At 31.6% G+C, this 27,106-nt stretch overlaps 3 protein-coding genes and 1 pseudogene across 3 annotated transcripts; 2 read left to right on the top strand and 2 right to left on the bottom strand.

Annotated features, from left to right (window-relative positions):
- Nucleotides 1–31: 31 nt before the first annotated feature.
- Nucleotides 32–5,813, top strand: LOC118064421 (sushi, von Willebrand factor type A, EGF and pentraxin domain-containing protein 1-like). Its single transcript, XM_035078986.1, has 3 exons — nt 32–304; nt 375–918; nt 983–5,813. The coding sequence occupies exons 1-3, from the start codon at nt 32–34 to the stop codon at nt 5,782–5,784; spliced, it is 5,619 nt and encodes a 1,872-aa protein (XP_034934877.1). The 3' UTR covers nt 5,785–5,813.
- Nucleotides 5,814–6,736: 923 nt separating this feature from the next.
- Nucleotides 6,737–9,232, bottom strand: Manf (mesencephalic astrocyte-derived neurotrophic factor). The gene is made up of 5 exons (XM_035078959.1): nt 9,073–9,232; nt 8,802–8,917; nt 8,586–8,710; nt 8,354–8,495; nt 6,737–7,340 (listed from the first exon to the last, which is right to left on the bottom strand). Exons 2-5 carry the CDS (start codon nt 8,887–8,889, stop codon nt 7,162–7,164), a joined length of 534 nt encoding a protein of 177 aa, XP_034934850.1. The 5' UTR covers nt 8,890–8,917; nt 9,073–9,232; the 3' UTR covers nt 6,737–7,161.
- Nucleotides 9,233–10,479: 1,247 nt separating this feature from the next.
- LOC118064420 (putative nuclease HARBI1) lies at nt 10,480–21,080 on the top strand. Its single transcript, XM_035078985.1, has 5 exons — nt 10,480–10,534; nt 19,926–19,986; nt 20,155–20,212; nt 20,315–20,450; nt 20,527–21,080. Exons 1-5 carry the CDS (start codon nt 10,480–10,482, stop codon nt 21,078–21,080), a joined length of 864 nt encoding a protein of 287 aa, XP_034934876.1.
- Nucleotides 21,081–23,562: 2,482 nt separating this feature from the next.
- On the bottom strand, nt 23,563–26,075 carry LOC118064419 (uncharacterized; annotated as a pseudogene).
- Between the last annotated feature and the right edge of the window lie 1,031 nt (nt 26,076–27,106).

The following is a 27,106-nucleotide window of genomic DNA, read 5'->3' as shown; positions in this document are numbered from 1 at the left end:
AACATATGATTTGATATTTTTTTGTTTGGTAATGACGTCTGCTACTTTCGTGCTTATTTTTATTTGTTTCTCACATTTTGGCATCATTAGGCCGTCAGATGATACACAATCTGCCGGAAATGAAGTCAGACTTGAGATAAAGAATGATAGTTTTACTTCTAAATGCCAAATTGACAGTTTTCCAAGCATTAAAAATGATTTTGTCAACTTCACTGGTAATTTATCCAAGTCTTCAAGCAAAATTGAAGCCTTAGCAAGTGTTTTAAAAGCTCAGGTTGATCAATTTCGTAATTACGGAGACCAGGTGAGTTTATTTTTTAACTTTCTATCAACCTAAGGTTTTTTTTTTAGTTATTACAGCAATTGTTTTCCAGGTAGAAATCATTTTTCTGGTGGATTCATCATCATCAGTAGGTCTAGACAACTTTAACAATGAAATTAATTTTGTGCGCAAACTTCTATCAGACCTGAATATTGAACCATCAGCCACTAGAGTATCGTTAATAACTTTTGCAGGTAAAGGCATGATTTTCCGAGTTGTTGATCAGATTACCAATACTGCTATCATTTCTAACAAGTGTAACCTTCTGAATGATGGTTTGAAAAATATTAAATGGACTGGTGGAGGTACTTACACACGAGGAGCTCTACTAGAAGCATTTTCAATTCTACGAACAAGTCGAACTGATGCTCGTAAAGTTATTTTTCTTATCACTGATGGTTTTAGCAATGGTGGTGATCCTAGACCTATTGCTCAGAAGCTCAAGGATCTTGGTGCAGTTATTTTAACCTTTGGCATTCGGACTGGCAATGTTCAAGAGTTGTGTGAAATTGCCAGTGACCCGGGACACTTTCACAGTTATTTTCTAGATAGTTTTAGAGAGTTTGAAGCCATGGCACGACGTGCACTTCATCGAGGTATGATTTTTTTTATTAGCAAACTAACACACTGGGTTTATTTTTAATTAATTTATCTCTACAGATCTCCAACCAGGTAAATATTCTCCCATGGATTCCCCTCAATCTTGTAATATTCTTTGTAATTCATCCACCCAATCATCATCTCAGTGCTGTGATGATCTTGCTGGATGCTACTGTGGAACATCTAGCGGTCACTATACTTGCATATGCCAACAAGGATATTTTGGCTCAGGTTTAAAAGGTTTTTGTCATCCCTGTCCGAATGGAACCTACGGGAATTCATCATTCACATCAGATTTAAACTCTTCTTGTCATCCATGTCCAAGCTCCAATCACGTAACCCTTAGAATTCCTGCAACTTCGTTCAAAGACTGCATCTGTGCTTCTGGGTTCATTGGAAACGGCACGAATTGTCATGCTATCACCTGTCCGAAACTTCAAGTACCTGAAAACGGATATTTCGTAAAAGGTAAAGTTTGCAGTAATGTTTTTAATGCTGCTTGCGGACTGCGATGTCGTATTGGGTTCAAACTTACTGGTGACAGCATCAGGCTTTGTTTGGGAAATGGAACTTGGTCAGGAATTGAGCCTCAATGTTTGTTGAAAACTTGCCCAGCACCTGTGTCACCGGTTCATGGTCTAGTGCATTGTCAGATCAATAATGAATACAATCAGCTGAAGATTTTGAACTTTAAAAAGTCGTCTGTGTTGCCAATTGACACGCAGTGTCAGTTTAAGTGTAATTCAGGTTTTCAACTTCTTGGATCTAAAGTTAGGAACTGTTTACCGGTCTCTAGATGGGACGGCCTTCAGGTTTCATGCAAGCAAATCAAATGTGATCCACTTCCTAAAATCGCCAATGGTGTGATTAGCCCTGAAGAGTGCTTGAGTGCTAAGAAACTAACCTTCGGATTTACCTGTACCATCAAATGCAATCCTGGTTTCCGTCTGAAAGGCCCTTCTATCCGGAAATGTACTGGATCTAGAGGTCTTTGGAGTCAGAGAAAGCGTACAAGTCGTTGTGTTGATGATACTCCACCGCAAATCATCTGCCCTGATAATGCAACCTGGTCCACAATACCTGAGAAGTCTTATTCTCTACCCACTTGGTCTATTCCTTCAGTTTCAGACAATTCTGATGAAGGTATCCAGGTTTGGAGCAAACCACACATCATGTTTCCTTGGAAATCAAAGATTGGAATGCACCTGATCACCTACATTGCCGAAGACATCGCTGGAAATCGGGCGAGGTGCAGATTTACAATCAAAACTGTTGACACAGAAGCTCCAATGATCAGCAATTGTCTTAATCCACCAACTTTTTTAACAGCAAAGGCAGTAGGTGCTTTTAATGTCACCTGGGAAGACCCTATTTTTCATGACAATTCTGGAAAGAAGTTAAATGTAACTAGGAGTCATCATCAAGGATCATTTTTTCCTATTGGAACTACTCAAGTTGTTTATCATGTGACAGATAAAAGTAATAATTCAGCAAGTTGTATGATAAATATCACTGTCGAAGATGCTTGTAAAAACATCCCAGTGGTCACTCATGGACATAAAAGTTGCCAGGAATCATCTGGAGATGTCCAGTGTATTTTTACTTGCGACAAAGGTTACGCATTTCTACTCCAAGACCAAGAAAACATTGATAGCAACCTCACGCTAAGTTGTATTTCTGGTTTAAGTAATTGGAACATGTCTTCTCTACCAGATTGCGCTCTCATTGATCTCCCAAACTCTCTGAAAATCGAAGGCAACATAATCTTAGACTCGACCGAACTTGTATGTGATGATCCATTATCTCTAGAACAACTGACAAACTTATTTTCTTCAAGTATATCGAAAAACTTCAAAGAAATTTGTATGGATAACGGAATTGAGTGCCAGCTACCACTGGTGGACTCTTTGTGTCGAGAGAATAATAAAAAAAGAAGAAAACGAAAATTAGAGCATAAAGAATGGTTTGAAAAACGAAGAAAGCGCAGGAGAAAGGAAAAAATGGAGATAAAATTTGAAATAATTGGAAAACTTATAGCTAAATATGAAAATGATTCTCAAAATGGAATTCAAAGGCTCCGAGAAGAGATTCAGAGCTTGACCAAAGCAGGAAAACTTGATTTATTCGATGAAAAAACTCACAAAGAGCTTGGAAAGCTTGCTCTGAACATTCGTACCTTTTTCTCACAAGTCCAAGGCATATGTGATCATGGAAAAGTCTTTAAGAAAGACAAATGCATCGTCTGTCCACCAGGAACCTTTGCTAATCTCAGCATTCATCAATGCTCTCCCTGTGCTTTTGGTGAATATCAAGATTCTCCAGGATTTAGAGCATGTAAAAGCTGCCCTCAGGGTTTTTCTACCAAGAAAATGCACTCAACAAGTTCTAGTGATTGCATTCTCATCTGCAAAGCTGGGTTTTACTCCAAAAGAAGGTATCACATTGATCAAAAAATATCATTGATGCCTTGCTACGCTTGCGAAGTTGGTTTTTATCAACCTTTCGCTGGAGAGCGGCAGTGTCTTCCTTGCCCTGGTAATTCCACTACTTCTGATAGAGGCAGTACCACCTTAAGTGATTGTTACTATCAAGAACTATGTCCTCCAAATGCTTGCCTTAATGGTGGTAGATGCACCATTGAATCCGCTGGTTTTTCTTGTGATTGTGATTCGGAATTCATCGGATCTCGTTGTGAATTTTTTAAAAACCCTTGTAATTCATTACCTTGCGCAAATGGTGGATCTTGTTATCAAGATTCTTCATCATTAAGATTTTCTTGTTCATGCCTTCCAAGATTCACTGGTCTTTATTGTGAAGATTTCATTGATGAATGTCTTTCAAGTCCTTGTAATAACGGAACATGCATTAGTGATGACAATGACTTTTATTGCCATTGTTCAGAAGGTTTCGTTGGAGAATATTGTGATAAAGCCTTAGATATTTGCTTTGGAGTATGCGAAGAAGGTTCAACATGTGTGATTATTGATGGAAATTGGAAATGTCTATGTAAACCTGGATACTTAGGACGCAGATGTCAACTTTTACCTTGTGATTGGCTTCCTTGCCATCCAAACTCCATTTGTATTAACATTAAGGAAGCCAATGTGACTTACTCTAGTTATCGCTGCGAATGTCCGGATGGCTTCGAAGGCGAAAACTGTTCTATTCCCATCAATCATTGCTTAGAATCACCCTGTTTAAATGGTGGAACTTGCATTAATAGCCTTAACAACTATTCCTGCCAATGTCTAGATGCTTTTGATGGTTCGAATTGTCAAGTCCAACTTGTATCCAACGTTCTTCTTTACTTTTCTAGACCTTCCATCTCTGATTACGTGAGTTTAGAAGGCCCTAAGACCAATTTAACTTCCTTTACTACATGTTTTTGGATTCAATCCTTGGATTCTGTTAACTACGGAACAATTGTCTCTTACGCAAACTCAGAGTATGACAATGCAATCACTTTGATGGACTATAATGGTCTGGTCTTTTATATCAACGGCAATAGAATCGTTACCGACATCAGCCTAAATGACGGTTCCTGGAATTTTATCTGCGTTACTTGGGAAAATAGTATCGGATCTTGGTTTATTTATGTCAATGGAGCTATCAGAGACTCTGGAATCAACTTAAAAGTCAACGAGACTATTAGAGCGGGTGGTAAAATCATTGTAGGCCAAGAACAAGACTATTTGGGTGGAGGATTCTCTATTTCTGAAGCTTTTGTTGGCCGTTTAACTCTTTTAGATTTCTGGGATGAAATTTTGAATCAAAGTTCGATCAAAAATCTTGAAAACACTTGCCGAGAATACTCAGGAAGTTTAGTCTCATGGTTAAATATTCAAAAAAACATTCATGGAGATGTAAAAATCATGCCTAATCATTTCTGTAATGGATGTGGTACAGTGGGTCCATTGTTTCATGGCTTCTTGAATGAATCTAGTAACTTTTCTATCATTTATTCATGTGAGACTGGGTATAATTTGAAGATAGGTACTAAAACCGTTAGTTCTCCAATAAAAAGACGTTGTTTAAAGTCAGGAAATTGGGAAAATGAATCTCCAAAGTGTGTTAAAGTTATTTGTGGTTTTCCTGGATATTTTCCAAGAGGTAGAATTGATGGAACCTCTTTCTCTTTTAACGACTCAGTGAAGTATTCATGCGATGATGGTTATGAACTACGTGGCAACCCTAATAGACTATGTAAAGCTGATGGTACTTGGTCTGGAAAGCCTCCCATCTGCGTTGGCATCACTTGTAAGAATCTTCTAGCTCCAGAGAATGGAGATATCGAGTATATTGTTGATGAATTTGAGCGTGATGATGTTTCTATTCTCCAAGTTGGTCATCAGTTGGTATTTAAATGTAACACTGGTTTTCATCTGAGAGGAGAAAATATTCTAACTTGCTTGGACACCGGTCATTGGAATTATCAACCACCATCATGCTCTCCTATCGATTGTTCATCAATTTTAAACAGCTCCATAAAAAACTCTAATGATAGTTTTTGTCAATTTATCAGCTGTGGACATCCACCGAAGCTTCTTGATGCTGAAGAAGTGGCTTATAATATTTCTTATTCTGTTGGTCATGAAATTAATTACAAATGCCAGCCAGGATTCAAATTCTTTGGCAAAAATTATACTAAATGTCTTTCAACTGGTAAATGGTCAAAGATTCAAGGAAAGTGTTCGAAAATATCATGCGGAAAGCCTAAAGTGAAAGAAGATGTTATGTTAGAAGGAAACTCGTATTTATATGGAAAAATTTTGAATTTTAGATGTTCTGGAGGTAAAATAAAAGGATCTATTAAATGTGGTGTAGATGGGAAATGGATTTCTTTACCAAATTGTAAGAATTAATAGTGACTATAATAAAAGTTGAAGAAAAATTTAATATTAATTTAATTGCTTGATTTAATTTTTTCTTTGATTTTCATACACAAGAGCTTTAATAATAAAAAAATTAAAAATATCGAAAAATTTTTCTTCAGTTTAAAAACCATGATTTCCCAAAAACATGTGATATTACATTTTTATAATAGTTTTACCGATCATTAGAAAGATAAGAAGACAAATAAGTCCGAAAATGTTTTCAACAATTAACAAAATAAAAGCAAAGACTAAATCATTGATTGAAATCTGTTTGAGAAAAAATTTGACTTCTATTTAAACTTGTGCTTCGCCTATTTATTATGACAATTTTCCACTTAATACTTTGATTTTAAATAAATAAGTTATAGCGTAATTTAACTTTTCTCGACAAAAAATTGACGTCGCAACAGTAAATAACATTAATCCAACATTATTTTTACTAATGTAATTTTTTCCCGATATTTCGATTGATCCAAAATAATGTGATTAAAATCTCTGTAAAATAAATACGAATCATTTAGGAATTTGAAAAAAGAAGAATAATATTTTGTTGCTAGTATTATTTTATTTTCAATCGTTTCTATTTTATCCACACTATCAGTTATTTCATTATCAGCATAAATCCCGATCTGAACTAATTCCGTCATAAAAAATGATATGTTTAAGACCAAGGTTGCATTTTTCTAGCAATATAATCTACAAATAGTTTTAAAATATGAACGAAATAATAGGAAAGTAATAACGTTTACTCTTACCAGAATTTCGTTGACTAAAGTTTAATTTTTCTTTCAATAATTGAGTAAAATCACTGAACTAGAAGTATTAACAAATAATATTCAAATAATTAAATATTTTATAATTATTGAAGTTTTGAACAAATTTTATAATTTATCTAATATGAGTGTGTTGTTGACAATTACTAATAAAAATGACTAACAAATTAAATTAATCCTAAAGTTTATTCTTGAGATTACAAAGGTAATAATCATTTGATATACAAATTTTAAAATTACATTACTCTTATGATTCATAAATTCAATAATTTGTAGTTGCATTAAAAATAATGCAGCTCATAATTCAATTATTTCGTATCTTTTTGATGTAAAAATCAAGTATTTTACACAATTTATGTACTTCTAAGCACTTTAACGAGTCTATTAGCAGTCCTTTAGTTGTTGCACCTATACCATTTAACTTTTATTGAAAAAAATTATTTTTTATTTAATTATTCTTTTATTAAATGAAAAAATAAATATTACTGGCTTCATTATCACCATCAAACTGTTATCATAAAAGTAGTGAAAAAATCAATTTTTTAAATAGAATTTTGAACACAATTCATTCACAAGTCTAGGAAATTGCAATTTAGAGTTCAGTTTTTGAACTAGGTGTTGCATATTGTGGTTTAAGTTCTTCAATTCTCTTAATATAGTCTGTTTTCTCAATACATCCATCACAAGTTTCATCCCAATCGCTAAGGATTTTCTTCAAATCTCGTACTTTTAGTTTCTTTATGTCTACTTTATTAAGATCAATTTGTTTATCTGTAAATAATGACAATTAATTACTAAAATTTTGTTGATGTCATGATTGAAGTTTAATTGATGAGTTGGAGTATGGGCAAAAATATTTCTCAAGGGTTAAATAAAAAGTAATGAACCTAGATATTTTTCAAAGATTGGTTCAAAATGAATTACAAAAGAGACACGAAGTATTATTAATCAAAATTTCCAATAAAATTGGTTGTAGCAATTTCTTTTTTGTTCTTTAACCTAGTTTTGTTCCAACTACTAACTTTAATGAAATTTAAAATGCCATTCTTCACAAGATTGGTGATCTTACAATCAATAATTTTTTTTCAACAGCATTTTTCCCAATTTCATTCTAATTAAATTTTATAAAAACAACTAAAATGTCCAATAAAACGTTCAATAACATGTGTACATTTGTTTTAGGTAAATTAATGAATAAATAAAAATAAAAGAAAAATGTACAACTGTATCAATCGTTATTTTCTTGAAGCAATTCAATAGTCAGCAATAAAATAACGATTCAAATTAAGAAGTTATTACATTAAATTTAATAATCAGCTACTTATTTTATAGTAAATAAGAATGTTTAATAATACATATTAATAAATGTTCTAAATTTTTCATTGTCTCTAATTTCAAGATATCTAAATAATTATTTAAAAAACAAAAATGAATCATTACATTAAAAAACAGTTACCCCAAAAATATGATCATTCACAGCTAGAACAATTGTTATAATCAGATCAAAAAGAATTTCACAACAATGATGATAACAGTTAGAAAAATAATTAAATTAAATTAATGTCAAGCTTTGATCGAATTATATTATATGATAGCCTGAAGCTAATCATAATCTACTGTAAAATTTTATCCAAATGTATTTACTAAAAAATATGTCAAATATAACTGATGAAGAAAATATTTGATTTCCAATTATTATTGTAATCACAATAAAAGGATTTATTTTTATGGATTGTTTGTCATCAAAAAGGGAGTAATGATGCAAAGAAATTACATATAATTACCGAATCTGAGTTCACAAACTTGTGCGTCTTTTTTTTTCAATTTTTCACAAATTTTATCTGCAGGGAGAGACCATGATAATGGTTTACTTAATTCTCCTAGAATTCCAGTGGCCGATTCTTCTAAACCACCTAGATAGTAACACTAGAAAATCACCAAAAAATTATTATTATTAACTTTTCATTAGAATCTTTTTTTACTATTAATACTCCAATTATTTTTTAATGTACTTACAAATCTGTTTTCTTTGGATTTAGTTTTTTTACAGAATTTCTTGAACTCTGTTTCAATTTTTTTAGGATCTTTTTTTACATCATCAGCCAAAAGAGCTGCAAATTTTTGTACTGTTGCCACACAGACTAAAAAAATATTTGCATACGTATCTTGATGTTAATAATGATTCATAAATAGTTTTTCTTATTAATTAATTGGTAAATATTGATTACATACCTTCGCATTCTCCTTCTTTTAATGCTTGTGAGGATAGAAAACTTAGAGTAAAGAAAACAACAATTGAAAATAGACTTATATGGTGCATCTTTGATGATTTATAGAAAATATTCTAACTGTAAGTAATGAAAAATAAGTCATTAGTACTTTTAAGTTAAAGATAAGTGTCTATTCGACTTTTATTTGAGGAAAATAAAACGTTGAATTACGTGGGAGGTTAGACATTTAAATTACTATGATAGTTTGTAGCAAATAAAACAAGTATTCTTACCTATAAATAAAATTTTGATAGAAAAATAATAATTTGGTAAACTATAATCAGTAAATAACTTATTTTATACTTTATAATTTGTTACAATATATGGAGGTAAATTATTTATGATAATAATAATGCCTAACCATCGGCTTTATACCACGTTGGATACTGTCAAAACTCCGGAACCATAGCTGGCGTTTTGTCATTGGTCGACATAAATCTACGTAAGGTTATTGTGATTGGTTAAAAACAGACAGAAAAGGGGGAAATATTTAAATTCTACTAAAAAACAAATAGAAAATCATTTCATACACAATGATGTCTTGAATAAATTGTTTGGAATATACATATTTATATTTATAAAAAATTTATACAATTGTTTATAGAAAAAAAAAAAATAATTGGAGAATATACACTTGGGTCAAAGAATACTTGAGTTAGAGAAGAGAGACCAGATCAAATTACGGAAGCCCGGTCGGCTCGGCCAGAGAAGAGAGACCAGTATAGAAGTCCAATGCTGTGTTAAGGCTGGGCTGAAGTCAGAAAGGCGACTGATTCCCCCTATCCAAATACATGGGATCGGGAAATTTCTAATTTCTTCGCCAATTTACCATTATTTCTATAAAATTAGGTACCAAATTACAGAAAAATTAATGCCGGACTGACGTAAACAACAATTTTTTGTATATAGTGAATATTTTTATTAAAAAAATTAGAAAGAATAATGAAAAAATTATGAATTGACTTACCGCGCTTAAATTTCAAGATGGCGGCCACATCATTCAGATGAAAAATCACTAATTATTTCATTTTTATACGTTTTTCGCCCAAAATTCGTGTTTGCGTCAGTCCTTGCCACCTGTCTGAATGTTAAAAAAATCAATTCATAGTATAAAATTGAATAATTTAGAAATAATTAGAAATCTTGTATTCCAGATGATATTCTCCGGAAAATTAGTTTGAAAAAATTCTGATAGGTGACAGCATTATGCTCGCAGATGACCTCAGCAGAGAAGAGAGACGTAAATAGAATCACAATGCCGTGTTCCATTTGGGGATCACCCCAAACCCCAAAGTTATCACCCTAACCGCCAGACGGCGATACTGTACATGTAAGCTTCTGTACCCCAAAGCCAGGTGGCGACAGTGTTCTTGGCACAGTCACGCCTACTCTTCTCCAAAGATGCGCACGCATAGAAAAAATGCTTCGCGGCAGAAAGAGCCAACTTGAATTCTCAGATTTTCCGAAATTCTTGGAAAGTTACAACTCAAAATTATCGATTGAATTCATTGCTTTAATTTATATATCAGTATATAAATTTGTTTGATTTTTTTCGAGAGTGCATACAGTGTATAAGTGATTGTGCATTGTGTACGCAAAAATGCCAGCTACAAATGTATGTGCATTTTTCAAATGCGAAAATGTGTCATCGAGGATGCCGCATCTCTCGTTTCATCGCTTTCCTAAAAACGAAAGGTAAGTTTTTGAATCACTTTTCATTATTGACAGCTTTCGTCTTAGTTCATTGATATATTAATCAATTGATATTAAAAAATATTTGTTCCTATATATAAATACTTCTTTGCGTATCTTCAACGACTTTATATATGCTGAAGAAAAGAATATTTTTGAAATTCAATTAAAAGGGTTGATATAAGTCGATCAACTTTTTAGTTAATATTTATTTTTTACAAATAATTCATTGCAGCATTTAAGTGTTATTATATCACGATTTTCTAAGTTTTTTGAATCGAGTTACTTTGATAAAAGTGAAAGTAGTAATATAGAGAGATTTTATAATCAATCAACTTTAATTAATGATATTATCAACCCTCTTTTTGTCTATAAATAATTTTTAAAATAATTGTAACGTTTCTATGAGACATGGGCTAAGCTGTTTTTTTCATTTAAACTTTTTTGTTCATCCCATGGTTTTCCCCAGTCTCCAATCTTTTAAGCTGCTTTAGATCAGTATTTGTACCAACCATTATGTTTATGTGTAACAATATACCTATAAAATGAGTTATTTTTATGGACAATATATTATTTAAATCGTTCTCATTTTGGTTAAAGGGTTTTAATATTTGGGCCCCCGAGCGCGCTTTTCCTCTTCTGGCGCTAACGGGTGCGACAGAGAGCAATACATATCTCTCTGCTTCACTCGCACTCACACAAAACTTCTGCGCACGCGCCGAGTACAGTAGAGCATAAGTGCGAGTGAAATGATCACTCGAACCGTAAGTGTGACAAAGACACTATACGGTGAGGGAAGAGGGGATGTTTTGGGCTCATGCTGGTTACTTCAGAAGTCTTTCCAAACTCCAACTTTATCAGCGCGAGAATTTTTCTAAGTTCTACGCGCTTAAAATGTTAGAGAAAATTTTTCAATTTTAGGTCCAATAATCATATATATAGATCGATAGAGAATTAAATTTCCTGTCGATCTAGCTATACTTTTTTAGGTACTTTTTTCCGATTTTTTAACGCAAAAAATTAATTTTCTAAGAGAAGAAAAAAATGTACATACATGTTCTTGACATATCTGAGAACATGTTTTTTTTTCTCTACATTTGAAGATTGATTGATATAATTATGTGGGAGATATAAATTTTTTTTCTCTTAGAAAATTAATTGAAAAATTTTGAAAAATTGAATAATTGAAAAATTTTCTCTAACATTTTAAGCGCGTAGAACTTAGAAAAATTCTCGCGCTGATAAAGTTGGAGCTCGGAAAGACTTTTGAAGTAACCAGCATGAGCCCAAAACATCCCCTCTTCCCTCGCCGTATAGTGTCTTTGTCACACTTACGGTTCGAGTGATCATTTCACTCGCACTTATGCTCTACTGTACTCGGCGCGTGCGCAGAAGTTTTGTGTGAGTGCGAGTGAAGCAGAGAGATATGTATTGCTCTCTGTCGCACCCGTTAGCGCCAGAAGAGGAAAAGCGCGCTCGGGGGCCCAAATATTAAAACCCTTTAACCAAAATGAGAACGATTTAAATAATATATTGTCCATTAAAGTAATGAAAAAATTGATAAAAAAAAAATTTTTTTTTCTGAAAATATACCTAAATATCTCATTTTTCGAAATAAATTGCCACAAAGTAATATTTATAGCGCTAAGTATTTTTTATTAATTTTCTTAGACGCGACTGGAGCTTTCGTCATTAGTGAAGCTTCAGTCGCGAATAACTTTTTATCTATCATAAATATGAAAAAAAGTGTTCAGTATTTTTTTCATTAAAATTAAATTCTGAACAACTTTTATTTAAAACATTTTTTCATATCTATGATAGAAATCGAGAAATTCGCGATGGGAGGCGGCTTTTCGCGATTCCCCCCCCCCTCTCCCTATGCGTGCCAAACATTCTTGACCTACACCATCGTGTTCCTCGCAAAATTTTCGATCTAGTTATCTATTAATCATCACTTTGGCCGCAGCAAACCAAAATTATCCCATTTCCCTCATTTGACTGGACTACGAGTCTAGTTTTAACATTTTTACATCTGAAGACGAACAAGTGGTACTTTTTTATGTAGGTAATCCGCTTTTATGACTGATGCGGGTCTACCTTTTTACAATAGCGTTATTTACATCGAAAAACCCACGGGTTAAGTGGTCAATGTTTGGCGCGTGCTCAATTACTTTTTGATAATTGAAACTCCGCACCCTCATCATTGTCTTCGTCTTAATTTTTCGTTTTATTTAAAAAAAATTCGAAACAAATCTATCAACTCCTTCGTTTTTTTATTTTTTTCTCTCCTGTTAACATGAAAGAGAAATTTTCTCAGAGAACGATGTTGGGAAACCGTTCGTCTCCCACCACTACATGACAGAACTTGAGCTCCGCCCTACGCTCAGAAACGTCTCTGAATCTCGACCATTCTGCCATCTGACAGCAACAACACGTATCAAAATTTCCGGCCACATCGTCCCATAAGGAATAAACTTCTATTTACGTCTCTCTTCTCTGACCTCAGTCATCCATATTGAAAAAATGCTCAATCCGTATCCAGAACTGATGGTGCCCTGCATTTTGGCGAGTAAATTCTGTATGTGTGTGTACGGGTAATATATGTATGTGATGTAAACATAGTGTATCACTTTACAATGCCCTACACTTTGATGACTATTGCAGTTAGGATAAATAAAAATGATGATACTCATTTAACATTAATTAATATAATACCTGCAAATAACTTCAAATACATATACTCATCCATTATTATCATTTTTATTAGGTATAAATGTTAATAAGGAAGCCCAATTCCAAGTCGGCGTATCCAAGCATGTAGTGTAAAAACAAATATACATTAACTCGATATCGAGATTATGCTGGCCATGTGGTTAGGGCGTCAGAGTTCTATTTTGCCGGGCAGGGTTCGATCCCAGTCATAACCAATTTTTTTTTTCTACTTTATTCGTTAGATTAGCATGTAATTATAATATTGACATGCTATAATTAATCTTTTATAACAATTTGATTTTTTTTTCTCTTTATTCATTGAATTTATTGACGCTAAGTCGAAAAATATTTGAACAGAGCCATAAACTTTCTTTTTGTATAAATACATTGATAATAGCCTGTGTTTAACAACTTATACATCTTTACATGTATTAACAATGTTATGTTATTAACAAGTTAATCATATTATTATTAACATTGAAAAGTAGTTTAAACAATCTGTGGCGAGTTTCGGCACTTTCCCGGCAAGTTCTACCCCCACTCTCTGTGCCCAAGCCTGCAGCTTATAATTTTTAAGCGTATTGAAACCATAACAGCTCAGTGGTTACAGCATCGGTCTTTTATTTTGCTAGGCAGGGTTCGATTCCAGTCATGATAAAGTTTTTTTTTTCTCTTTTATTTGTTAGATTTGCATGTAATTATAATATTAACATGCCAAAAGTAATTGTTTACAACGATTTGATTTTTTTTTTCTCAATTATTTATGTAATTTATCGACGCCGAGTCGGAAAACATATGAACAGGGTTATAAACACTTTTTTTACTATAGCTATATGAACGTAGCTTTTTTTTAAGCAATTTAGAAATATTTAGAAGTAGTTGAAATAATCCACGGGGATTTCCGGCACTTTGCCGGCAAACTCTATCCCTACCCTTCGTACTCAAGCCTGCATTATACAATTCATAAACATAAACATAATGTCAGAGATGATGTGTTAGCTCTGTGAGTAGAACACCAAGCTTTCATTTTACCGATTAGGGTTCGATCCCAGTCATAGCCAATTTTTTTTTTTCCTTTTTTTTTCATTAAAATTTTATATAAATACAATAATTGGTTGTTTATATAAGTTCAAAATCAATTCCTATTGTCTTTTAAAGACAACACTTTCGAAAAAAGAGAATTCATAGTAACTCGTTCCTCACCCTCAGCTTATTTTCAGAAAAACAAGTTGTTTTCCGTAATTAATTGGAAGAATAATTTAATCAAATATATGAATTAATTTATGAGTATTAAAGTCACTTAAGCAAAAAAAAGAAAAAACAATTGCCTATGACTGGGATCGAACCCTGCCCAGCAAAATAAAAGATTGGTGCTCTAACCACTGAGCTATTATGGTTTCAATAATAGTGAAGATGCTTGAAAATTATAAGCTGCAGGCTTGGGCACAGAGAGTAGGGGTAGAGCTTGCCGGTGAAGTGTCGGAACTTGCCGCGGATTGTTTAAACTATTTTTTATTGTTAATAAGTTGTTAAAAAAGGCTATTATCAATGTATTTGTACAAAAAAAGGTTAATGACCCTGTTCAAATATTGTCTCATTTGTCATCGATTGATTGAAAAATAATTTTACATAAAAATTGAAATTTAAAACTCATTTTCGGCATGATAAAATTGCAATTACATGCAATTTGAATTAAAAAAAAATTTTCCGCAATTGGAATCGAACACCGTTCGGTAAAATAAATGTCGAATCTTCTGACTACAGAGCCAACATATTTTCATTTGCTTTGTTTACGTTTAGATATCATAAGCTTCAGGCTTGGTAACAGAGGGTGGGGGATGTGCTTGCTCGTCAACTGTTCGAACTCGCAGTCTTCTCTGAAAAATAAGACGGAGATAGATAGATATATTCTGTGCTCTGTCTTGCTCGAAACAGATTATTCAAAAATTTGTAAATTTCTTGGTGCCCTAAGGCTCCCTTTTTGTAGTGCATCCCTGAAAATTATCATTTTTCGAACGATTTCATTGTTACCTACTCAATTTCAGTTGATGTCAAGCTTCGGCCTTTTGCCGCACAACGCGAGGGCGTAAAGTCAACTCCGGGAAACTTTCTGACTTCAGCCCAGCCTTAAGCCAAGAAATAAATAACAAATCAATACCGGCGGTCGGTAATACAGTCAGTAAGTTACCGATAATATGAAAAAAATCTGCCCAGTCGGTATTGCAGATTGAAATAGTATTTCGTTACCTTTGGTACGTATACCTCGTAACAAATTTTAGGTTATGTATGCTATGATCGAGTTCTTGAATTTTTAATTTATTTGGGTTGGTACCAGTGTCTGGCAGACGTTGGCGTCTGTGATAAGCAGTTCACTAATTGTGAACCATGAAGAATATAGACGCGAGCGTGACATCCTTCCCCAATAAGATGTCAGTCAAAGGCATTTTTACAATCTTTTAAATTTAAATGTATAATCTTACTGATTGTCAATCAAATTCTATGATGCCCAGATTTTTTATCTAATGATCATTTTAAAATAAGGTTTATTCTTTTAATCTTTTAAAATTGGTTTTTTTTATTTTCAATCATTTAATATTCAATCAAATTATAAAAATTCTTCTTTTTTTAATGTTTATCATTTCGTTGAGCAGTCAACTTAGGAAATTAGGACTGGTAAATTATCTTGCGTCGGTATAGTAGAAAAAAAATTCAAAATGCTTATACAGAGAAAAGTCTTCTTTCTGGCTCATGTAATGTCATGTAATTCCTACTACATAAATAAGTATATTTAGGCTTATAATCTAATGATAATAATAAATGATAATTTAAAATAGCCATGTAATTTCAATGAAGATTATACGTGAAATTACATAAAAAAAACCAAGTCATCCAGTTATTATAGCAGAAAATCCCGAAGCTGATAAAAAAGTTATCAGTAATAAAGAAGGAGCATTTTTTTTATATAATCGAACAAAAATATTATCTATATTAGATAAATTTAACAAAGAATGCATAAATGGAAAATATCCTGCATTATGAAGCATAGATAACATTGGTTTGGATACATTAAATTCAGAAGTAAGTTATAAATTGTACAAGAAAGCTTGTTAAAAAATAATATTGATAAAGTATTCATTATTATTCTTATCATTAACGTAGGAAGAGTGGTAATTCATTTATAATTTTATTTTTGGATATCCAATGATTGTATCAAACTCAATAGAGTTCAAACTTCATCACCAATTATGTCTAGAAGTAATATGTTCATTTCTGTCTCACTTAAGGCTGGGCTGAAGTCAGAAAGTTTCCCGGAGTTGACTTTACGCCCTCGTGTTGTGCGGCAAAAGGCCGAAGCTTGACATCAACTGAAATTGAGTAGGTAACAATGAAATCGTTCGAAAAATGATAATTTTCAGGGATGCACTACAAAAAGAGAGCCTTAGGGCACCAAGAAATTCACAAATTTTAGAATAATCTGTTCCGAGCAAGACAGAGCACAGAATATATCTATCTATCTCCGTCTTATTTTTTAGAGAAGACTGCGAGTTCGAACAGTTGACGAGCAAGCACATTCCCCACCTTCTGTTACTAAGCCTGAAGCTCTTGATATCCAAACGTAAACAAAGCAAATGAAAATATGCTGGCTCTGTAGTCAGAAGGTTCGACAGTGATTTTACCGAACGGTGTTCGATTCCAATTGCGGAAAATTTTTTTTTTTAATTCAAATTGCATGTAATTGCAATTTTATCATGCCAAAAAAGAGTTTTAAATTTCAATTTTTATGTAAAATTATTTTTCAATCAATCGATGACAAATGAGACAATATTTGAACAGAGTCATTAACCTTTTTTTGTACAAATACATTGATAATAGCCTTTTTTAACAACTTATTAACAATAAAAAATAGTTTAAACAATCCGCGGCGAGTTCCGACACTTCACCGGCAAGCTCTACCCCCACTCTCTGTGCCCAAGCCTGCAGCTTATAATTTTCAAGCATCTTCACTATTATTGAAACCATAATAGCTCAGTGGTTAGAGCATCAATCTTTTATTTTGCTGGGCAGGGTTCGATCCCAGTCATAGGCAATTGTTTTTTCTTTTTTTTGCTTAAGTGACTTTATATACTTATAAATTAATTCATATATTTGATTAAATTATTCTTCCAATTAATTACGGAGAACAACTTGTTTTTCTGAAAATAAGCTGAGGGTGAGGAACGAGTTACTATGAATTCTCTTTTTTCGAAAGTGTTGTCTTTAAAAGACAATAGGAATTGATTTTGAACTTATATAAACAACCAATTATTGTATTTATATAAAATTTCAATGAAAAAAAAAGGAAAAAAAAAAATTGGTTATGACTGGGATCGAACCCTAATCGGTAAAATGAAAGCTTGGTGTTCTACTCACAGAGCTAACACATCATCTCTGACATTATGTTTATGTTTATAAATTGTATAATCCAGGCTTGAGTACGAAGGGTAGGGATAGAGTTTGCCGGCGAAGTGCCGGAAATCCCCGTGGATTATTTTAACTACTTCTAAATATTTCTAAATTGCTTAAAAAAAAGCTACGTTCATATAGCTATAGTAAAAAAAGTGTTTATTACCCTGTTCATATGTTTTCCGACTCGGCGTCGATAAATTACATAAATAATTGAGAAAAAAAAAATCAAATCGTTGTAAACAATTACTTTTGGCATGTTAATATTATAATTACATGCAAATCTAACAAATAAAAGAGAAAAAAAAACTTTATCATGACTGGAATCGAACTCTGCCTAGCAAAATAAAAGACCGATGCTGTAACCACTGAGCTGTTATGGTTTCAATACGCTTAAAAATTATAAGCTGCAGGCTTGGGCACAGAGAGTGGGGGTAGAACTTGCCGGGAAAGTGCCGAAACTCGCCACAGATTGTTTAAACTACTTTTCAATGTTAATAATAATATGATTAACTTGTTAATAACATAACATTGTTAATACATGTAAAGATGTATAAGTTGTTAAACACAGGCTATTATCAATGTATTTATACAAAAAGAAAGTTTATGGCTCTGTTCAAATATTTTTCGACTTAGCGTCAATAAATTCAATGAATAAAGAGAAAAAAAAATCAAATTGTTATAAAAGATTAATTATAGCATGTCAATATTATAATTACATGCTAATCTAACGAATAAAGTAGAAAAAAAAGTGATTATGACTAGGATCGAACCCTGCCCGGCAAAATAGACCTCTGACGCTCTAACCACATGGCCAGCATAATCTCGGTATTGAGTTTATGTGTATTTGTTTTTACACTACATGCTTGGATACGCCGACTCGGAATTGAGCTTTTTGATTAACATTTATACCTAATAAAAATGATAATAATGGATGAATATTTGTTGAAGTTATTCTCAGGTATTATATTAATTAATGTTAAATGAGTATCATCATTTTTATTTATCCTAACTGCAATAGTCATCAAAGTGTAGGGCATTGTAAAGTGATACACTATGTTTACATCACATACATATATTACCCGTACACACACATACACAAATTTACTCGCCAAAATGCAGGGCACCATCAGTTCTGGATACGGATTGAGCATTTTTTCAATATGAATGACTGAGGTCATCTGCGAGCATAATGCTGTCACCTATCAGAATTTTTTCAAACTAATTTTCCGGAGAATATCATCTGGAATACAAGATTTCTAATTATTTCTAAATTATTCAATTTTATACTATGAATTGATTTTTTTAACATTCAGACAGGTGGCAAGGACTGACGCAAACACGAATTTTGGGCGAAAAACGTATAAAAATGAAATAATTAGTGATTTTTCATCTGAATGATGTGGCCGCCATCTTGAAATTTAAGCGCGGTAAGTCAATTCATAATTTTTTCATTATTCTTTCTAATTGTTTTAATAAAAATATTCACTATATACAAAAAATTGTTGTTTACGTCAGTCCGGCATTAATTTTTCTGTAATTTGGTACCTAATTTTATAGAAATAATCGTAAATTGGCGAAGAAATTAGAAATTTCCCGAACCCATATATTTGGATAGGGGGAATCAGTCGCCTTTCTGACTTCAGCCTAGCCTTAAGTACAAAAATTCAGTATTTATTATCGTTGATATCGTATTTCAATGGTAAGATAAAATAAGATATAACTCATATATACAATTTTCCATAAAAAATAATATCATCCAACGGGAAGGATGTACTCATTTACTACCAACATTAATGGTCACAATTTATTTACTCAAAGCTGACTAGTGATTTATATTAAAATTTATTTATAAATTTATATTCATATTGTATTTATATTTGAATTCATATAAATTGAGGTTTTCATTACAAAATTTTTATCTCAATGTTAACGTAATAACGTAATCCAAGTGAAAAAAATTTGAAAACTGAATTATTAAAAAGTTGAAAAACTTAACTGTAAATTGAGGTTTTCATTACAAATACTGATTTATTTTTATAAAAACTTAAGTAATAAAACTTTTTTTTTTGTTGCACGAAAATTGTTTATGTTTATGAAAGAAGAGAATAATACTGACAGACATTATTTTTGAAGGTTTTGATAGTTCAATGTAACTATCTAAGCTCTAGAACTTATGCTCCAATTTATGCTTATATATTTATTTTATATTAATTACAACTTATTTATTTATTTTTAGCGGTTATCACAGGTCATTCGACCTCATGTGTTACCACTTCGAAATACGTCACAAACAGAAGGTGATGATACAGCAGAAGACGAAGAAGAAATACCTCTGGATAAAAAAATCTACATAACAATTTGGATTTAGCAACTCCAGACAGCTTTCGGTCTGTTGCTGACAGATTCGGTGTATCTAAAAGTACTGCATATTATGCGTTCAAAGAAATCCTTTGCATTTTATGTAGGTTAATTCCAACATACATTTGTTGGCCTGACAATAACAAATTGGCGGATATTGAAAATGTAAATATTAATTAAAAATTAATTACAATAATACATCCGTAGTTTAGTTACAATATTATCTATAAGTTACAATAATACATCTTTAATTGTGTGTCTTTTCAGGCTTTTCATAGACGATCCGGAGGTTTTCCTGGTGTAATTGGTGCTGTCGATGGATGTCATATCGAAATTAAACAACCTGCTGGAAATGCGAATGATTACTATAATCGAAAAGGCACACATTCCATAATATTACAAGGTCAGTTGGTAGTATTTTTCTACTCTGCTTTAACATTTGTCATAAATAAGCATACTAAATTTTTGCATATTTGTAGGAACATGCGATCATACTGGAAAATTTATTGATGTGCTCATAGGAGCACCCGGTAGAGCACACGATGCAAGGATTTTGCGGCATTCATCTTTGTACCGAAGGCTAACAAATACCCAACATCCTTTATTACCGCCAGACAAACATCTCCTAGGGGATTCAGGTTATCCACTTCTTTTAAATTTATTAACACCATTTAGGGATAATGGCTTATTATCAGCTGCAAATATTAATTACAATATTAAACATGCTTCAATTCGTTCAGTAATCGAAAGAGCTTTCGGACGACTGAAAGGTAAATTTCGTCTATTTTATTTAGATGTAAAGTCAGTGCCGATGGCAACTTCAATTGTGGGTGCATCATGTATGCTTTACAATTTTATTCTCATTCATGATGGAGTTCGTCGTGATAGCGACTTATCAAATCGAAATTCATCTTCAAGTTTTGATGATGAAGATGAAATGGACGAAGATTCGGATGACGAAGATGATGATGATAACGTTATAAATCTTAATGCAATTCAAAAACGATTGCAAATAATGGAATCATTAGGATAATAATTCATATTATGTACTACATTCTCATTGGTAAGTTACCAATTGGAATTTTAAGTCTTAACATTAGTTGAAAATTGAATTTATCTTAATATTGTACTTTATTGTAACAATAAAAGCCACATTTATTACAATGAAATTATGGTATTCTATTTTTTTTCTGTAATTTTCAGCAGCAAGGGACTTTACATCTTTGCCTCCGGCTGATTTATTTATGACACTAAAATTGTAGATTTGCGCAACAGCTTTCTTCTGATTACTCTTTTGAATGACATCTGAGTAAAATCTTATAATTATTTAATTAGTAGATACCCTTGTAGTCATTAGGAAACAGACTTCCGTCAGACTTACGTATGTTGCTGGATTTTCGATTCCTAACGTAAGATCAACGTAAAATCGACGTCACACGTCAGATGCTGCCGCAGAAAGGGAGCAGACGTACGTAAGTCTGTAGACAATTCTGATTAATATTTATTATCATTATTTATAATGATAATAAATATTCAACATTTGCTTATTTTTTTCTTAACATAAATATAGGTACATATGTATAATATAAATAAATAATATGGTTAAAAATCTCTTAATCTTTGATTAATGCAAATAAATTATTGTTTTTTCTTTTATATTATATTTATATTGGTTAATATAATACGACTAGAAATAATTAAAAAAGCGATCTGTGCCGATTAGTAAATTTCATAACCGCACTTTCTGTTACTTTACAAACTATTTTACCCTCTCCTCTTTCTCTGTGATTGTTGGCCTCATTCTCTACTTTTTTATTTTGCTTCTTTTTCTTAATCATAATAGTGGTCATAAACAAAATAATCAAGTATGCACTTGCGAGGTCTAATGTTGTCTTTTTCATATATAAGTACAAAGAGAGTAAAAAAGTGAATTAGTTATATCTAATTCTCTAAAATTACAGATAAAATACAGGCCACTCTGGGGAAAGATCTTTTGAACAAGTTGTCAAGGTTCAGGATTCACAAATGAACGTTTCAAGGGCACTTCATAGGTGAACTATCGAAGAATGGGATAATATCCATTTGTAATAGCAATTCTTTATATACTTTATTCTTTCTGGAAAAAGTAACGTCAAGTTTCTCTTAAAGTAGTAAAATATGATAAGAACATCTTACACAGTTCCGAGATTATATTTAATTGATTAAAAATGAATTAAAACGACACCTTGTTATAATATAAATGTAATCCCATACCAAAGATCATTATTTTATATTTAATAATAGCACCGTTGTTAACAGAAACTCTATTAGCATTTGATCCAAAAGCAATTAAACTATTTTTTATCCATTGGGCTTTTCGTGGTGAAACGTCAATCATTATTTTCCTTCAAAATCTCCAATTTTTAATCCCCCTTTATTTCATGTTAATAGTGGTAGATAATAAATGATTGTAAATATTTCATTATTATTTATTACTGAATGACCTCGTGGAGTATAAAATATTTACGTATTCATAAAAATGGCATTCGTACTGATACTTTTTATAGTTATAACGAAATAGTAAAAGAATAGTATCATCAGATTCACATCATTGTCATATATCTTCTTTTCTTTTCTGTTCAATTTACTTTGTTGCTATAATTTCATTGTTAATTTTTATTTTTACATTTTGATGATAATTATTGATAATATCATAATCTCAGACTATTATATGATATTCATGCGATCCACAATCAACTAAAATTGATGACACTCACAAAGTACATTTATATTTCATTTCTTCAATGTCTTCATTGTTTATTGCTGTAGTGCCGCTAAATCTGGTAAGTAAATAAAAGATATTCCTACGGTTGAAAAGAAATATTCAATCGTACAAAAGCATAGCCATGTGCGATTTGGGTTAAAGGAATGCTGCATATAAAGTTCAATTTATATGTTTTTTTATGGTTACATTGAAGATAAATATTATAAATAATAAATGAGTAGTAAATAATATTTTTAACATATGTACGGCAAGTTTGAAAAGTGATGAGATAGAAAGGAAAGAGCAGAGTGCAGAATACATGCATTGAATGGTTTTTATGGGGATTTAAAAAAAAATTATTTCTTTCTTAAATGTTTCTAAGCCGTCTGGGAAAACCCTGTACTAATGTAAATAAAAAAAAGGAGAAAGGCTATTGTCGTGATTACACTTATACTAACGGGTAAATTGAATCGTATGTTTTATTACATTTTCGATTGACGAAATTTTTTTAAATAAATAACAAAAACTGAATCACAATATCATGACGATGTTTATATTAAGGCATCATAATGTTTATAGTCATTATAGAGGAAATCATGAAAAGAATGCGTGGGTTTCCACCAAATAATTAAAATATGTGAAGTATATAAGTTACGATATTTTTTTAAGGAGTGTAACGACCGTTATTGTTAAGAGTATTATTATTATTACTAGTTACTAAGTTATCATACAATTAATAAATATCGTTTAAAAGTTAAAATAATAGAAACATAAAATTTTCATTTTTAAATAAACTAAGACCTATGTACGGCATTATTGCGATGCCAAGCTTTCCTTTCCATGGTTCTTTTACCACTATCACCATATAAACCAAATGTTACATATTCAATGTTAGGGTGAAACAATTTCTCAATTATTGGCTCTACAATGTCATGAAAATTGTAATCAATTCCAAAACAAGCAAATATATCCTCATAAAAACCTCGCAAAACAAATAAATTAGAATATCGTGCTACACTATTATGATATAAACATGAATCGTCTTCGTAAACACCATTTTTCGGTCCGTCAGCAGATAAATTGTATTTTATATTATAATATGTACATAGTTCTTCAAATAAAGGGCTACTTCTTTCGTTTGTATATGTTTCTCGGTCAAATAAATAATTACTCAATAGACGAGGAAGAGCAAACTGTACCATGTTTGAACCACTTTCAGTTTTGTCTAGTGATTTGTTCAATGCATGAATTAGTTTTGTAATTATTGGATGGCACACGTATCTTTTAATACAATCATCATTACCAATATACTCGTACATTACCATCAATCTTGGTATATATACAGAAAATGTATGACGATTTATTTTTTTTGTCAGCAGGCTCCGAATCAGTATCTCTTCGATTCATTATATTTTCAATACCATCAACATCATTTTCTTTTTTTCTTTCATTTTTTCTTTTGCCTTTCTCACCTTTTGGTTTATTTTTATTTGCATGAACAACATTTATTTCTAATAATCTATTAACTATACAAGCAACTCGCAATACAATGTCTGTAGATATTTTAAAACACTGCTCCAATGTATTATCTTCTGCATACTTATTTGTATTACTGTTAATAAAACAATTTAAAAGCAAACAGCTTTCAAGAAATGTAAATATGCAAATCTAATCGGTGTATTTATCCAGCATAACATTGCACAGGAATTTGCCAGAAGAAAGTAGTCAATTATTTGACCCAATACTGGTGTATAAATGGATGTATCTAAAAGCTCATGAATGATTAAAAATATACATGTATTTGCACTTCGTTCTTGTCCTGCGGTGTCCCATATTTCTAATTTTATTTTCTGACCATTCACTTCGATCATTCTAGTGCTAAATTTAACTTCAATTGTATGAGGACAATCTGCCATAATTATGAAGACCACAATGATTTTATTTAAAAGTATTGAAACGTGAATTTCCCAGACATCACGTAAGTAAAGTGATAATAACTTTAACCATGTTAACTAAATTAATTACATGTTCATAATAATAATATTTGCATGTACTCATTATTTTCATTATTATTGAACACAGAATCCTAGTTAACTGCAAGGTCTTTAAAATTAAATGTTTCGAAATCAATCATTTATAACAATAAAGGAAAACAGTAAATAATAATAATGCAATCGTCAATAATGTAGAATGCTATTAAATGTAACTATTGGAGATTGGACTCCCAATCTCTGTATATAAAAGTTGTGCCAGAAATTTAAAAAAATAAGAGTCGGCGCGCAGAAAGCGCTGCGCTCGCTAAGTCCCAAGAGAGAGGGGGAAATTCCCGATATGTTCGAACGTCGAATGAATAATAAAAAAGCCAATGTAAATTTAAATAAATTAAAGCAAAAACAGTTTAATTTCATTAAGAATGGATAAGTACTTTTATAAATACTATAATAATGATAATTCGGGCTTAAAAAAAAGAATACAGATAAAATATATTTTATTCAATATTTGAAATATTTTCAATTTATTTATAAATTAGTAAAAATGTTTTTCTAACAGACATAAAGTATTTAGAATAATTGTTAAATTATTTTTAACATATTTCAAAGTATTATTATTGTGTGTCTACTACATATTCTTTTATTATTACTCAAACATGTTAAAAATTTTCACGATGTGAATATCATCCAATAATTTAAATATAATTTATGAGATGTTTTTATGCATCTAATGTTAAAATTATATTCGAAATATCATAAATCCATATTCGAAGTTTTCAAATTTTTATATTGTTCTTTTCTCATAACTCTAAATAAAAATATTGGTTTTAATATTCAATTTTTCGTTACAAAAAAATGTGTATGAATTGACACTGTCTCTTAATAAACACCTATATATTAAAAAATATTAAGTCTTTTTCTTTATAAATAAAATATAAATTAATTTATTCTGTATATATTTCAACAACTTGGCATTTATACCTAATAATATTTAGCATTTTTCCGGTACATTTTAGTTTTCTTATGATGTTCTTCATTCTTTCGATTTGCATATTTCGAAAAAAAAACCTCTCATTACCAGATACCTATCAATAATTCTTAAAGTCACTTCTTGTGCATGAGACTCACAACCAACTTGTAAATTGAATCGAAAAAACTCACTGAAAATGTTATTAAAGGAATTTCCTTTTGGAACTTGAAAAAGTGTTCTTTTTCGTAATCCTTGAGCTATGCGTTTATGTTCATCAGCTGCTCGACCGCTACTGCATCCTTGCATGGCACAATATTTTACCATTTTCTTAATAATTTCTTGAAAATAATTTATTTATATAACATTCATCAACAAACAAGGTTTATTAAATTCACTGATTCGTTTTTTACTAATTTCGTACTACTGACACACAGCTAATTTCACTTGGTAACTACGTAAATCAGCGCAGCTGGTGGCTGTTTTTAGAACTATTGCTCTACAAATTTTTGCGGACAGAATTCTCATACAGTACCGTACATAACTGCTGTGTGATTTTCTATAAGACAGTATAGGGAAATTGCATGTATAACCGTCAAAAAATTGAACAGCATTTATGTCCGGTACTGTATAACACCCTATGGAGATTGGACTCCTTGTCTATATTCTTCATGCCGTGAACTTGGGCCTAAGGCTGGGCTATACCGAAGAAAAGTTCCGTAGTAGACTTTGCGCTCTCGCGTTGGGCGGCGGCAGGCCGAAGCTCAGTTTTAATAGAAATTGAGTAGGTAACAGGGAAATTGCTCAAAAAATGATAATTTTGAGGGATGCATTAAAAAAAAGGAGCCTTGGGGCACCATAGAATCCACAAATCCTTTAACCATCTGTTCTGAGCAAGACAGAGAACAAAGTACTACATCTCTTTTCGTCTTATTCATCAGAGAGAAGACTGCGAGTTTAGACTGCGAGTCAGATTTTAATGATTCATTTTGTTTTGAACAATCGATGACAATCAAAGGTGCTTTACCGATGAATTGTTCTTTTGTGAAAGAGGTTCTGTATCTTTGATATAATATGATTCTTGAAAATTTTTATACATATCATACAGAAATTCATATTGATTATGATTTATATCAAGATTCAAATTGCCATATGGATAACATTGTGAATTAAGAAATAGTTTTACATCTCTTAAATTATAATGACCGAATTGACTGGAATCTTTTGTTGCATTATTTTTGCGTGCGGTTTGGAATGCCAATATAACATATCTCGGTTTCTCTAATTGTGTTGATGTCTTCACCATCCAAACGTTTTTTGTTGTTCCAGGTAATGATGGATATTTGCAAAGTTCCCAT

This window comes from Chelonus insularis, unplaced genomic scaffold (genome assembly GCF_013357705.1).
Source record: "Chelonus insularis isolate UGA/USDA-ARS -01 unplaced genomic scaffold, ASM1335770v1 contig_18_pilon, whole genome shotgun sequence".
NCBI classification, from domain to species: Eukaryota; Metazoa; Arthropoda; class Insecta; order Hymenoptera; family Braconidae; genus Chelonus; species Chelonus insularis.
The sequence above is the reverse complement of the archived record's forward strand: the minus strand, read 5'-3'. Positions and strand labels throughout refer to the sequence as shown.

What these genes read in the sequence shown, in the direction of transcription:
- LOC118064421 (XM_035078986.1), top strand. Translation starts at nt 32, where the DNA reads ATGACGTCTGCTACTTTCGTGCTTATTTTTATTTGTTTCTCACATTTT. An exon ending in TTCGTAATTACGGAGACCAG is followed by an intron (nt 305 to 374) that starts GTGAGTTTATTT and finishes ATTGTTTTCCAG; the next exon opens with GTAGAAATCATTTTTCTGGT. An exon ending in ACGACGTGCACTTCATCGAG is followed by an intron (nt 919 to 982) that starts GTATGATTTTTT and finishes TTATCTCTACAG; the next exon opens with ATCTCCAACCAGGTAAATAT.
- Manf (XM_035078959.1), bottom strand. Translation starts at nt 8,889, where the DNA reads ATGCACCATATAAGTCTATTTTCAATTGTTGTTTTCTTTACTCTAAGT. An exon ending in AAAAGAAGGAGAATGCGAAG is followed by an intron (nt 8,711 to 8,801) that starts GTATGTAATCAA and finishes ATATTTTTTTAG; the next exon opens with TCTGTGTGGCAACAGTACAA. An exon ending in AGTTTGTGAACTCAGATTCG is followed by an intron (nt 7,341 to 8,353) that starts GTAATTATATGT and finishes CATTATTTACAG; the next exon opens with ATAAACAAATTGATCTTAAT.
- LOC118064420 (XM_035078985.1), top strand. Translation starts at nt 10,480, where the DNA reads ATGTGTCATCGAGGATGCCGCATCTCTCGTTTCATCGCTTTCCTAAAA. An exon ending in AAATACGTCACAAACAGAAG is followed by an intron (nt 19,987 to 20,154) that starts GTGATGATACAG and finishes CATTTTATGTAG; the next exon opens with GTTAATTCCAACATACATTT. An exon ending in AATTGGCGGATATTGAAAAT is followed by an intron (nt 20,213 to 20,314) that starts GTAAATATTAAT and finishes GTGTCTTTTCAG; the next exon opens with GCTTTTCATAGACGATCCGG.